The sequence below is a fragment of the Petromyzon marinus genome, chromosome 25 (genome assembly GCF_048934315.1).
Source record: "Petromyzon marinus isolate PM22_M1 ecotype Great Lakes invasive population chromosome 25, UKy_Petmar_22M1.pri1.0, whole genome shotgun sequence".
Classification (NCBI taxonomy): domain Eukaryota; kingdom Metazoa; phylum Chordata; class Hyperoartia; order Petromyzontiformes; family Petromyzontidae; genus Petromyzon; species Petromyzon marinus.
This window is the reverse complement of record NC_133691.1, coordinates 8,381,520-8,394,433: the sequence shown is the minus strand read 5'-3', so window position 1 is coordinate 8,394,433 and position 12,914 is coordinate 8,381,520. Positions and strand designations below refer to the sequence as shown.

Below are 12,914 nucleotides of genomic sequence, written 5' to 3'. Positions count from 1 at the left end.
TATAAAATGTTTAGCATTATCACCTGTGATCATTTAATATAAACACCTGGTCGTGAGTATATTTTTTACAATATATATTTTTTACAATATATTTTTTATTGCACTTGTTTAACCAGGAAAGCCTCACTGAGAACTCGACTCAATTTTCAGAAGGGTCCTGCCAAGTTTACACAGTAGGGGGCGATAATTGCTGAGTAGTGCTGTGCATATTCCAATTGCAATTGGGAGCAGAGACTGCAACTGAATTTTTCTTAACCATTGCCGAAAAAAGCGTTCAACTGGATGTGGCAAGGGATAGTATATGTGTACTCATAACCACTGTAAACTCCCCACAAAGTAATACCACATTTGTGTTTACTTGCAGAGATGATGTTATGGATGACTGGAGTTACGCAATTGTTGCCAGTCGTTCGATACGTCTTGCATAGAAACCTCGAGCGAGGCTGGGCGCAACATTTCCACCCAGGACGACGCCACCTCACGCGGCTCCTACAGAGCTCAACCGCTGGGTGTCTCTTGCTCGGAACTCTGACCGAACAGCAGGTGTCACTCGAACTGCAAGCAATCCTCGAGTCCACGGACATAATTGAACCTTATGGTGGGGACCCCGGGGTCCCATAAGCCTCCGGATCTCGCATAAACATTATATTATAACGTAAACAAAAACTTTGCTCTTTTTCACCAATGGGGTTGAAGGATGGTGGCAAGTGTTGTCTTGTTAAACTATGCCTTTAAAACTGAAAACTACTTACCTACAGTATCTCTATTTAAATACACGATCGAAAAAATAATTTATACCCCTCTGTCAATCATCGTGTTTCTCAGTGTGTACATAAAATAGTACGCGTTTCAATGCGCTGTTCATATTGTAACGAGCGTTTATACCAATGTTACTCTGCAGAGTGGCGGGTCGCCGCTCCTCTTATCCGCATTGATGCGAGCGGTATGTGGGGACTATGGCTTAACCGCAAAAAAAAAACCTATCTGCACAGATGCATACGGACAAGATAAGTATTATCAAACAGGAGGAATTAACGGTGCAACGCATCTCATCTGTTAAATATCTGCAGGTAAGAGGAATGTCATCAATTGATTCTGGCTGCAGACATTGGTAGGTCACAAGTAATATTGAAGAGAGCAGTTTCACTGTATTATGTATAAGTTATGACAAATAAAGGACTTAAGTCGTGTAGGCAGTTTGAGCAGCTTTGGATAAGACTTCATGATCCTGCCCACACCCGAGCATGGAGTGCATTCGCTTGTTCAGCTTTTCTGCGTATTCGTCCTCGCTGCGCTTGGACGACATGACAACAGAATCATCTGCGCCAGGTACAGTGAGGGAAAAAAGTAGTTAATCCCCTGCTGATTTTGTACGTTTGCCAACTGACAAGTAAATGATCAGTCTATAATTTTAATGGTAGGTTTATTTGAACAGTGAGAGACAGAACAACAACAAAAAAATCCAGAAAAACGCATGTTAAAAATGTTATAAATTGATTTGCATTTTATTGGGACATAAGTAAAAGACCCCCACTCAATCAGAAAAATTTCTGGTTCCCAGGTGTCTTTTACAGGTAACGAGCTGAGATTAGGTGCACAATCAATCAATCAGGTTCCAAACTCTCCACCATGGCCAAGACCAAAGAGCTCTCCAAGGATGTCAGGGACAAGATTGTAGACCTACACAAGGCTGGAATGGGCTACAAGACCATTGCCAAGCAGCTTGGTGAGAAGGTGACAACATTTGGTGCGATTATTCGCAAATGGAAGAAACACAAAAGAACTGTCAATCTCCCTCGGCTTGGGGCTCCATGCAAGATCTCACCTCGTGGAGTTGCAATGATCATGAGAACGGTGAGGAATCAGCCCAGAACTACACGGGAGGATCTTGTCAATGATCTCAAGGCAGCTGGGACCATAGTCACCAAGAAAACAATTGGTAACACACTACGCCGTGAAGGACTGAAATCCTGCAGCACCCGCAAGGTCCCCCTGCTCAAGAAAGCACATGTAAATGCCCGTCTGAAGTTTGCCAATGAACATCTGAATGATTCAGAGGACAACTGGGTGAAAGTGTTGTGGTAAGATGAGACCAAAATGGAGCTCTTTGGCATCAACTCAACTCGCCGTGTTTGGAGGAGGAATGCTGCCTATGACCCCAAGAACACCATCCCCACCGTCAAACATGGAGGTGGAAACATTATGCTTTGGGGGTGTTTTTCTGCTAAGGGGATAGGACAACTTCACCACATCAAAGGGACGATGGACGGGGCCATGTACCGTCAAATCTTGGGTGAGAACCTCCTTCCCTCAGCCAGGGCATTGAAAATGGGTCGTGGATGGGTATTCCAGCATGACAATGACCCAAAAACACACGGTCAAGGCAACAAAGGAGTGGCTCAAGAAGAAGCACATTAAGGTCCTGGAGTGGCCTAGCCAGTCTCCAGACCTTAATCCCATAGAAAAATCTGTGGAGGGAGCTGAAGGTTCGAGTTGCCAAACGTCAGCCTCGAAACCTTAATGACTTTGAGAAGATCTGCAAAGAGGAGTGGGACAAAATCCCTCCTGAGATGTGTGCAAAGCTGGAGGCCAACTACAAGAAACGTCTGACCTCTGTGATTGCCAACAAGGGGTTTGCCACCAAGTACTAAGTCATGTTTTTGCAGAGGGTTCAAATACTTATTTCCCTCATTAAAATGCAAATCAATTTATAACATTTTTGATATGCGTTTTCCTGGATTTTGTTGTTGTTATTCTCTCTCTCACTGTTCAAATAAACCTACCATTAAAAATATAGACTGATCATTTCTTCGTCAGTGGGCAAACGTAAAAAATCAGCAGGGGATAAAATACTTTTTTCCCTCACTGTAGGTCGCGGCGTTTATGTGCGCGGTGGGATGCAGTCGCCAAAAATAAATAACGATTTTGACTTCCGTTTATTCGGGACCCCGGGGTCCCGCCATAACGTTCATATCGTGTCTTTACAAAACCTAGCCTCGTAAAATTAACCAGCAAAAAAAAGGACCATCCTGAGAAAAATTTAGACACATCGATACGTTACAGAATAAATTAATTGCATCGTGAATATGGGGTCGAGGGTCAAGTCAAAGTGTATTCTTGTTTAAGTGAGATTTGGGAAAGTTTGGTGGTCGTATGTTCGTGGTGGGAATTCCACTTCACAAGGAGAAGGGCTATCCGCTATTGACTTACTACAACATTTAATCGACCCCAGGCAGAGCCCAGTGAAGTAGTCGTTTTGGTGGTGAAATGGTTGTGAAAATATTTAATGCGAAAAATATGTATGCCATGTAGATGTGATATTAGAAAGAGAGGTGATTTAGGGGCTCGTGTATTGCACTCGGAACTAGACAACCTGAGTTTGATTCTTCACCACGGCTAACATCAGTGGCAAGTGATGACTGAACTGATATTGCTAGCCCTGCCACTCACTTCATCAACCCGCCCACACCAGAAGAGCGAAGTATGGTTAAATTATATTTAAATGAAACGTGTATTTCCCAAAGAAGGCCAGTCAGCTGAAATGTTAAGATATATTTATGTTATAAATACCGCAACTTTTAATCAAGCTATTATTTATATAACTACGTACTTTAAATGTAATACTTGTACGGTGACAATTTTTATTTTTCAGAAATGGCACCGATGGATGTCCAAAAATAGGAATGAGTGGTTAGGAACCATTATCAAAATGATAAATAAATAACACAATGTTTTCTCGCGTGTATTAACAGCAAATAAAATTCGCTGTTTTTTTTTTCTCAACCGGTTATAACCATTGTTGAATGAAGGCCTCCCAGTGCCATTTCGGTCTTGGGTAGTATTTTATTTTTACCATTCTTCACCACGCTGGTCGGCTCGGATTTAATGAAGAGGTTGTCCGCAACTCGTTCCCATGTCATTCGACAACTAACGTTCGCCTTGGCTGGAGTTGGAGCTTGTGAGCAGCTTGCTGGCACGTTGCACCACCATGCTACACCCACGGCTCCACACCTCCCATGTTTGCGTGGCATTGCAATTTCGACATTTTAGTCAGGTTTTTTTTTCCCGGACACCATTTGCGTATCAAGTCTGCTTTGGAAAAAATAAACACGGATTAATGTACCCTTCTTTAACAATTCGAATCTAAATAGTATCTAAATACAGGAAAGATTTCAATACAGTACACTACTGCTCTGTAAAACAGCTTTTGGCCAACTATTAGCCTTGGACACCCATTGCGGTTGATGCTTACGATGAATATTCCAAGGTAGCCAGTGTGTATATAATACCTGTATATAAAACCGGATAACGGATTGGAATGTGAACATGGGCTTGTGAATTAGACGCTCCTTCACATCACCGAGCGCTGACGATGTTTTCCTGTCATTATTACGGCACTTATTGGTGCATGCATGTGTTTTAAGAACATAATCGTCAGTGACCTTCATATTCAGTTAAACACGTAGCCTTGAGCGACCAATATAATTCATAATATTTGTTTTTGGGTTAGATCGCGTCAGTATAAATGTGTCGTAACCCTCCACAACCCGACACAGCCAATCGGTAAGGTAGTTGTCACGTAAACAAAACGCTGGCGCGTTTAGTTAGTTACTATTTCAGCCCAACAATTTACAATTTCAGTAGTACGACGTTTGGTTGGTAATTACATCCAGCATCATCGGGCGAGTTGCCACCTGCTTCCACTCTTAAAAAGTGCAAGACGACAGTATCACTGAACCCATCAGGTGCAGAAATCAGAGGCGGGTTATTGTAATTATATAATAGATTAGTAATAATTTCATTCGTATGTGTTTCCTCTATTAAGGGATTGTAATTGTAAGATTTCTTCTACTTCCACGCGTTTATCCCACTCATGTGGGGTTCGCTGTTCTTCCTTCCTCTTGAGCTCATCTTACAATTACTTAATAAAAACGCTTCCAGGATTCACTAAGCCTGTAGCTGTGAGTGCGGTTATAATTATTTGGATTTCTCTCGTCTTGCTCTATTTAAGACCGGAAGCAGGTGGATGGCTTCACTATTCTGGCAAATCGCCCGATTATGGTCGATGTAATTACCAGCGAAACGTCGTACTACTCAAATTGTAAATGTTGTGGCTTTACTCTCCAACACACCGGTGGGCTGAAGTAGTAACTAATTGGCGCGTTTTGTTTACGTGACAAATCCCTTACTGATTGGCTGTGTCGGATGGTGGAGGGTTACGACACATTTATACTTACGCGATCTAACCCAAAAAACCTTTATGACCTACATATTACAGTGCAGTTGGCACTTCCAGCACGTATTTTTGGTTTGCTGTTCTACTTAATACTCAACCTTATAATCATCATCAGCCATGCTCCATCCAGTGTTGACTGATGGCCCTGTGCTTCCCCTTGTATTCACCACAGTAAGGTGAGAACACATTATTTTAATTGGCATTAATTACAGTGGTAATTGGTTGACATGGCATACCCAAGTAAAATGACATTTCATCATTACGCAATTATATTTCTATTTTAATTACAATCCTGCTCGCTTGACACGTAATTGCGTTGACAAGTAAAACGCCGCTTCTTGACGCTACAAGTAAGAATATTTATCCACGTTTCTAAAGTGTCTTGAAATGTCCGAAATTGTGGGACTGAGCAGCAGTGAATCTCTAACCGTGCCATCTTGCCGCATGTACACACAAAATCGCCACTCAGTGACGTCACCACAGCGCTTGTGCCAGGCTAGGTGCACTTCGAGACCGCGTTAGGAAGCGAGAAAAGCTCGAAGACAGGTCACGGGACAACACTATGCATTATGGGTGAACTCATATTTTGGACGTGTACACCACCAATATACCACCGTCGCTGATTGCACGTTAATAACGCCAACACCGATACACCAAACCACCACGCTAACAACAGGTAAACGTGCGAGTGGCATGGGGCGAGCGACTGTGCGTGGAATGCACACGCAGAGTCGCGTGCAGTGGTGCATGGGATGGGATGAGATCACCCCATTGCGATACGTCGTGTTTGCACACCAAACAGGGGGATCCCAAGGTACCACGGACGGACGACGGTCGCTCGCGAATACAGTGAAACTTTGTTTTTAATTTTATTAGTCGTTTTCTGTTTTGTTCGCCCAGCCACAACTAAAGAGATTTATGATGTATATCATGTTTATTAGGTAGTTTGGCGTCTCATGCACTCATGTTTAACTCACTATAATAAGCAAACTTCTCCGCTGTGTGTATGGCTGTATTTGTTGTCAAATTTGGTTTTACAAACATATAAATAAATAATTTGATTTGAAAACATACGTTTATCATGAACATTAAAAAAATCGCTAAATTGTTAAAAATGATTGCGTTCATGATGAAACGAGGAATGAGCATATTAGGAATTTATAAAAAAAAGAATTGAAAATAAAATTGAATAAATCAAAGTTGAATGGGAAAAGTCTAAACCACAAATATCAATTGAAAATATTAAATGACTTTACATACCGCAAATGTCAATACTTATTTAAAAAATGTATAACAAAATTTTAGCAAAAATAACCCAACTTTAAACGAAGCTGGCCAAGCTAATATCTAATCTAACATCAGAAACCAACGTCAAATTTCAACCGAACGTGTACTCTTCTTGTACAACCTGCCACACAACAAACTCACCATCAACACACATCACCTCCACGGCAAAGTTGTCTCCTATTAACCACAAACAACAACCACCAACCCACACACACACACCACAACAACAACAGTGCCCACCGATTCGTACACCGGGTAGCAACTGCCAATTAATCCCTCCCGCGCGAGCGCGCGCGCGCGTGTGTGTGTGTGCACACGCGACGGCCCGCCCGCCAGCTCGCCCACTCGCACGCCCCCCCTAGGGCCCCCCCAAACAGCTCACACGCGCTGTGTACACTGCGCTGAGCCGCTGCCCTCGCGTGCATTCGGCCATTTTCGCGCGCGCGCGCTCGCTTTCGTGTGCACGCAACTCCTCCACTTTGGGCTCCCCGCTCTCGCCTCCACGCCGGCACCGGACGAGAGAGAAACCGAGACCGAGAGCGACGGAAGGGGGGGGGGGAAGCCCCCCAACCGTCTCGTATGGTGGGGGGGGCCGACATCAAGCTGCGGACAGAGGAGGGGGGCTACGGGGCCTGACGTGCGTATGTATGGGCTTGTGTGACCGTCTCTTCTCCTTCGCTCTCGCTGGCGCGCGCGCTCTCTCTCTCTCTGCGAGTCTCTCACAACCCCCCCCCCCCCTGGTCTGGTGTGTGCGCTCGAGGTGGTATTTCGCCGCATTATTTCATTATTTATGTGCGTTGCGCGCTCTTTCATTATTTATATCGCTACTATTATTTCCTCGCCGGCCGCGAAGTGCTCTGTATACGAGGGGCGGCGATCACGCGCACCGCGCATGCGCGGCATCCAACTCTTGCGATCGCTGCGCGTGTGAGGCGGGGTGGGGGGTGTGACGGAGGTGGAGGGGGCGAGGCCGCTCGCTGAGGGGGGGGGGCGTAGCCGCCGCGAGGGATGTCCGCTCCTGATTGGCCATCTCGTTAATTTATTTTTAGTTGTGATCGGTGGGTGCGGGTGGGTGGGGGAGCCTGCTACGCCCGTCTCGTCCGCGATTGGGTAGTTGCTTTGGTGGGTGCCGCCTACTTTTGAGGAAGCCCCGCCCTATCTCCTCCCCCCCCCCCAGCCTCGACCTCCCACTGCTGTACGCGTTTAATGTCCAGTGTACGGAGACGGCTGAGCCATGTGCACGTGGGTTGTCAGCTTCTGCTTAAAGCGACATGAGAGTGGAAATTAACATGGGCTTTTTACATTACGGGGACGTAATAATAATGCCTTTATACGCTTCACTCAGGGCCTGGACATATGCAGCTAAGCCAAAGAATGATTCGCCCATTTAGCTATACATTATTTGTCAAATTCACTCGTGGGTGAAGGGCTTCCCACGGTTGTTTGACCCAAACTTCACCACAATGGTGCGGATTGGTGAAGCGGACCGGTTCAGATAATTTATGTCACTCGTCGCTGATGTTTAGCCTTGGACGGTATTCGTACCGAGTCGGATTTATTGCGCAATGAGCTCCCGCTTCTCCATAGAGTACTGTACATGATTTAAATGGTCTCAATCCCCTTACATTTGACTCGGTAAAAGTACAGAGGTTATTGTTGTGGACATCATTGTACAATTGTACTGTAAATGCGATGGGGCGCAGATAATTCTATGCGTCAGTAATCCCGTCTGTTATATAAAACAATCAGCAAATCACCAACAATGTACTCAATCTCAGCAGACCTCATACACTTAAACCAGTGTTTGAGCCTGGATATAACTTGGGAAGGGGGATCACCATCCATACAACTTGTGTAAGTAGTAGTGGACAGTCCAGCGCAATACATTATTGCCGCTTTGCACTTATTCCCTACCACCAACTCGATCTTACCAGCGTGGTGAAGTATGGTCAAATTAACCCTCGCTGCCTATACGGCCTTCGGGAGAAGTTCTCATCCAGCAGTAGATTGACAGACGGGCGTGCTGGTGGGTGCTCCCTGCTTCACTGGTACGATATGCTATTGACGAGACAAGATAATGCTAGTTTACACCATCGGAACCACCTTTGCCAGTAGCAAAATATAATTGCTGCCAGATAAAATGGTAGAAAAAAAACAATTATCATAATGCGAGTTGTTTATTTCCATTGGGCTACTGCAGCAAGATTATGCTTCCTTCGATTGTCGAATAATGTGCTGGGTTAAAGTAACACCATATCTCTAGCGCACCTCCGATTAGCTACGTACGGTGCGAAAGAAGTTGAACGTACGCGCACACTCCCATCGACTAAGAATACTGCAGGCTACTTAATTGTGTCTCTGGTTTTTTTTTGTAGGGTGATGCTTATGGGCATACTTTACGCTGTGGTCGGTGCGGGTTTGTTTGGTTTAATTTACCGAAGCGATTCAGCCGTGCTCTGGAGTCTGACTTAAGGTCGTTGGGTTTAGAGTTTAGTGAACTTAGCCGCTTTAGTTGCATCCTTAGTTCATTTGTCAAAAGACGTGTACATATAGATGCCCTGATCATCAGCGTGATGGAAATGTGGTATAATCGGTATGGATTTGCTACGCGGTTTATAATTTAATCAAATTTGTCTGAGCCCTTTATTACTTGAATAACCGCTTTTGATGAGAACCCTGTTGCAATCGGATAAATCCAGTGGGGGTATATAGAGGCTCAATAACAACCCCAAGGGGGCTTATCGTAGCGTGATTAGTTGTGCAGTTAAGAGGCGTTAAAACTAAAATGCATGATTTTATTGAAACTCGTTTGTCAACCTCTGGATAAACCGTAATGCCATCTGAGATCAAGATATTTATGTCAACTAAATATTCCCAAGTGTTTTCAAGACGACCTAAAATTAACCGGTAGCTTTCGTTCTTGCCAGCCACATACACCGAGGAGGCAATGTTTGCCGGTGCTATCCTACAAGATGACTTTGAAGCTTCGTTTAATAAGTATATATAACAAACAAAAAAAACGTACGCTTTCAACTTGTACTGTATTTTGAAACGTTTCGCAATCAACGCGCTTAACACAGCCGTGGTGTTCTTAACGCTTCCCGAACAGGGTTGAAAAGCGTTCGTATGCCAGCACTGTCCCGTCTAATTGTTGTTGTGGGTTCACGTGGAGGTTGATCCGGTATAACAGAACATAATTTGAGTGTAAAGCTGTAACACAATAGCTGATCGGATAAGAGTGCAGCGCTTACGAGGCCACGCGTTTGTTGGGAAGCATTTGCAGAGTCACTGCACGTGCATCATTTGTTTATATTTGTATCGTTAAGGAAGCTTCGAATGTTCATCACAGCCCGGGGAACATGTAGACCGTACGCAACATAGATAATGCATTTATTCATACTCTTTGGTTCTATTCGGTAAAGTCACGTAGGTAAAAAAATAAAACAACAAAAATCACGACGTTTCGGCCACAACACAAGTGGCCTTCATCAGGTTAAGGGACCGTGCTGTCACGAAGACGGCGTTGGAATTAAAAAAGTCAAGCCAGGTCGTGTCCTTTAAGCTGTATGGGAGTCACGAAAGCTTCAAATCTAGAATGCATTTATTGTAGGCTTATTTATGACCGACGTGTGCGGATAAAGCGAAACAACAGCCGAAATGTGTGCAAATAAGAATAAACAAAGCGACTTTTGCAGCACGGAGAGATTCATGCTTGGGGTTGCATTGAGACGCAGAGGCCCACGTGGAACATTCGGAATATTGTTTGGACTATTAAGCAATTGGTGGTTATACTGTGCTGTAACGTGGCCCCGAGACTTCAACGACGGAGAGCCCCAAATGTGTAACGAACGCACGTGGCCCATACACCATCGGAGGTTGGAGGCCACACGCGAGAGATTGCGAGGGCTTCGCGGATACCTTATCCATAATAGATGGGGGGGGGGTGTTTTTGTTGGATTCGATTGCGTAAATAAAAGTGTTGTTAAACCCGCGTCAGCCAGTTAATAGTTAAGGTTTGTCACGTAAACAGAACGTGCCAACTCGTTACGAGTACAGCACACCGGTGTGTCGGAGAGCGAATCCACAACATTTGCGACAATTTGAGTACCGTGACGTTTCGCCAGTAATTGCAACGAGCATCATCAGGCTCACGCCTGATTTGTGTAGAAATCATGTTGTTTCGTTCTTAAATATCCAGCAGTGGATCGATCATGGCTTTGCGGGGGGGGAGTTTCGATGCGGTGCCCGGACTCGATTGAGCCTGGTGGGGGCGAGGACACTTTCCCGCGCTTTTACACCAATCAGAGCCCGAGGCTTGAGGTAGCCCTCGCGGTGATTGCGCAACGCGGCGAGGCTACGGTAAGCGGCGACGTTCAAAAAACAACATCGGCTCAAAATAAAACGCGTTTTGGTTATGCCTCTTTAAAAAAAAGCGGTTAATTGGTATCTTATTTTTTTGTGCATTATTTTACATTAATTGCTGCGCGAGGCCACGTACGCGAAACGTATCTGTTATATACTTGCAAGAGTGTTAATAGTAAAAGGCGCTTTATAATAAAAGTCAGGAGACCGCGCGGTTCACATGGGGTGGGAGGGGGTGCGCTTCGCAAACACGAATCGATAAATTGTTTTCGTTCGCCTATAATGATAAACAAAACGTACGCATCATTTGCTCATGCTGCCTTTCATCCCCCTCTCTCCCTTAAACGTTTTGTGCAATAGGCCGGTTTTTTTTTGGAAACCGTGAGGTAAAATGCGGCGTTAAGAGGTACGTGAGGCGATAGTGACATTAAATTAAGCCCCGAGATTACTGACAAGTCACCTGTCAATACGGCGAGGAACCCGGCCCGAGATTCATTAGTACGGTACAACAATCTGTGTGTCCCCCCAGCTAATGTGGTTGTACGGCGTCAGTCAACTTAGCCCAGCGTCCTTAATGTGTCGAACTACGCCAGTAACTCGTTGTTTGAATTACACGGTGATGTCCAGCGGATTGTCAAATGTTAACATTACACCTGCTGGCGATGCACACACTTTCCACAAGCAACAATTTTTTTGTTTTTACAGATTTTTTTGGCCACACGTGCCAATGCAGAACCCACCTGCAAATTTAGTTTTTTGAGACTCAAGGAGGCTTTCTTAGATATATAAGGACAATTGTCCCGTATATTAGAAATGACCTGTGTTACATGAATTTTACACGTACGTAAACTGTTATGATAACACTGCCTAAACATGCTTTCACATGTGAGGTTAAAGTGATTTAGGATTTTTTTTGTTACACGGCCCACTTGCATTTAAGGCCCATGTGAGCACGTGTTGCACTCGTGTTGATGAATCACAAATACATTGGAACGCCAGATTAAAGTAAATTATCAGGTGGTGAGATGCAGTGTTGGTTACTCCCACCACTTAACAATACGTCTGGTCGGCGTGGAAGAGTGGGTCAAATGGGGGGCTTTCTAAAGCTCTCCCTAGTGGAGGTGCGAGCAAGCAGCGCAGGGCTCTACATTGGCCCATTAATAAAGGGAGACACCTCGTGAATTAACACGCATACGTTGCCCATTAAAATATAACAAACATTCTGTTACTGTTCCCCTCGTTACCCTGTGCCACCCCCCCCCCCCCCCCTTGACAGGGCGAGGAGGAAACGATGTCTTTCAGTGCAACCATTGTGTTCACTCCGCCCGGCGGAGGTGGCACATCCATGTTCAACGCCACGCAGTCCGTGACGCCTTCCTCATCTGCCGCCGGGGCTCTGGGCGGCGACCGCACGCCGCTGTCGGGCCCGTCTGTGGCAGACGTTTCGGCGGGCGTGCAACAGCAGCAGCAGCAGCAGCACTCGGCCCCTGTGCCCGTGAGAGGCCAGGGTGTGCTGCCGTCGAACCCTGAGCACCTGCTTCACCTCATCTACCAGCGAGTGGACCGCGCCGTGTCGCTGGCCGAGGCAGCCGCACTCGCGCAGCGGGCCAATGCGCGAGCCCTGCAGGCGGTGCAGGCCGAGCTGCGGGCACTCAAGCAGCAGGCGTACGGCGGTGCGGCGGCGCACGATGCGTACTCCAATGGGGCCGACTACCGGGACGCAAGTACGGCGCGCTGTCTCTCTCCGCCTCCACCGGGGGCTTTTCATGTGACGCCATAGAAGATTGCGCGCTTGCCACCTGGTCACAATTATATGAAAACTTGGATGTCATCTTCCTGGTCGTAACGTCTTGAATTTGCCTCAGCCACTTGACCCAATACCATCTATCCTACCCACCTGACTTCTATGCTATAAGTCACGTGACCTAAATCACCTCACCCAATCACATTATTCAAACCTGCTCAACTTAACCACTTGACTCGTGCCACTTGATTCATTTTACCTGATTCCAACAACGTGACTTAAGTC

The 12,914-nt window shown here is 45.6% G+C and overlaps 1 protein-coding gene across 1 annotated transcript in view; it reads left to right on the top strand.

Annotated features, from left to right (window-relative positions):
- The first annotated feature begins 6,765 nt into the window (after positions 1-6,765).
- The window catches only part of C25H14orf93 (chromosome 25 C14orf93 homolog), a 32,887-nt gene continuing 26,738 nt past the window's right edge, over positions 6,766-12,914 (top strand). The window contains exons 1-2 of the mRNA XM_032960285.2: positions 6,766-7,160; positions 12,162-12,609. Coding sequence (XP_032816176.2) covers positions 12,177-12,609 — 433 coding nt within the window. The 5' untranslated portion in view covers positions 6,766-7,160; positions 12,162-12,176. The remainder of the gene's footprint in view (positions 7,161-12,161; positions 12,610-12,914) is intronic.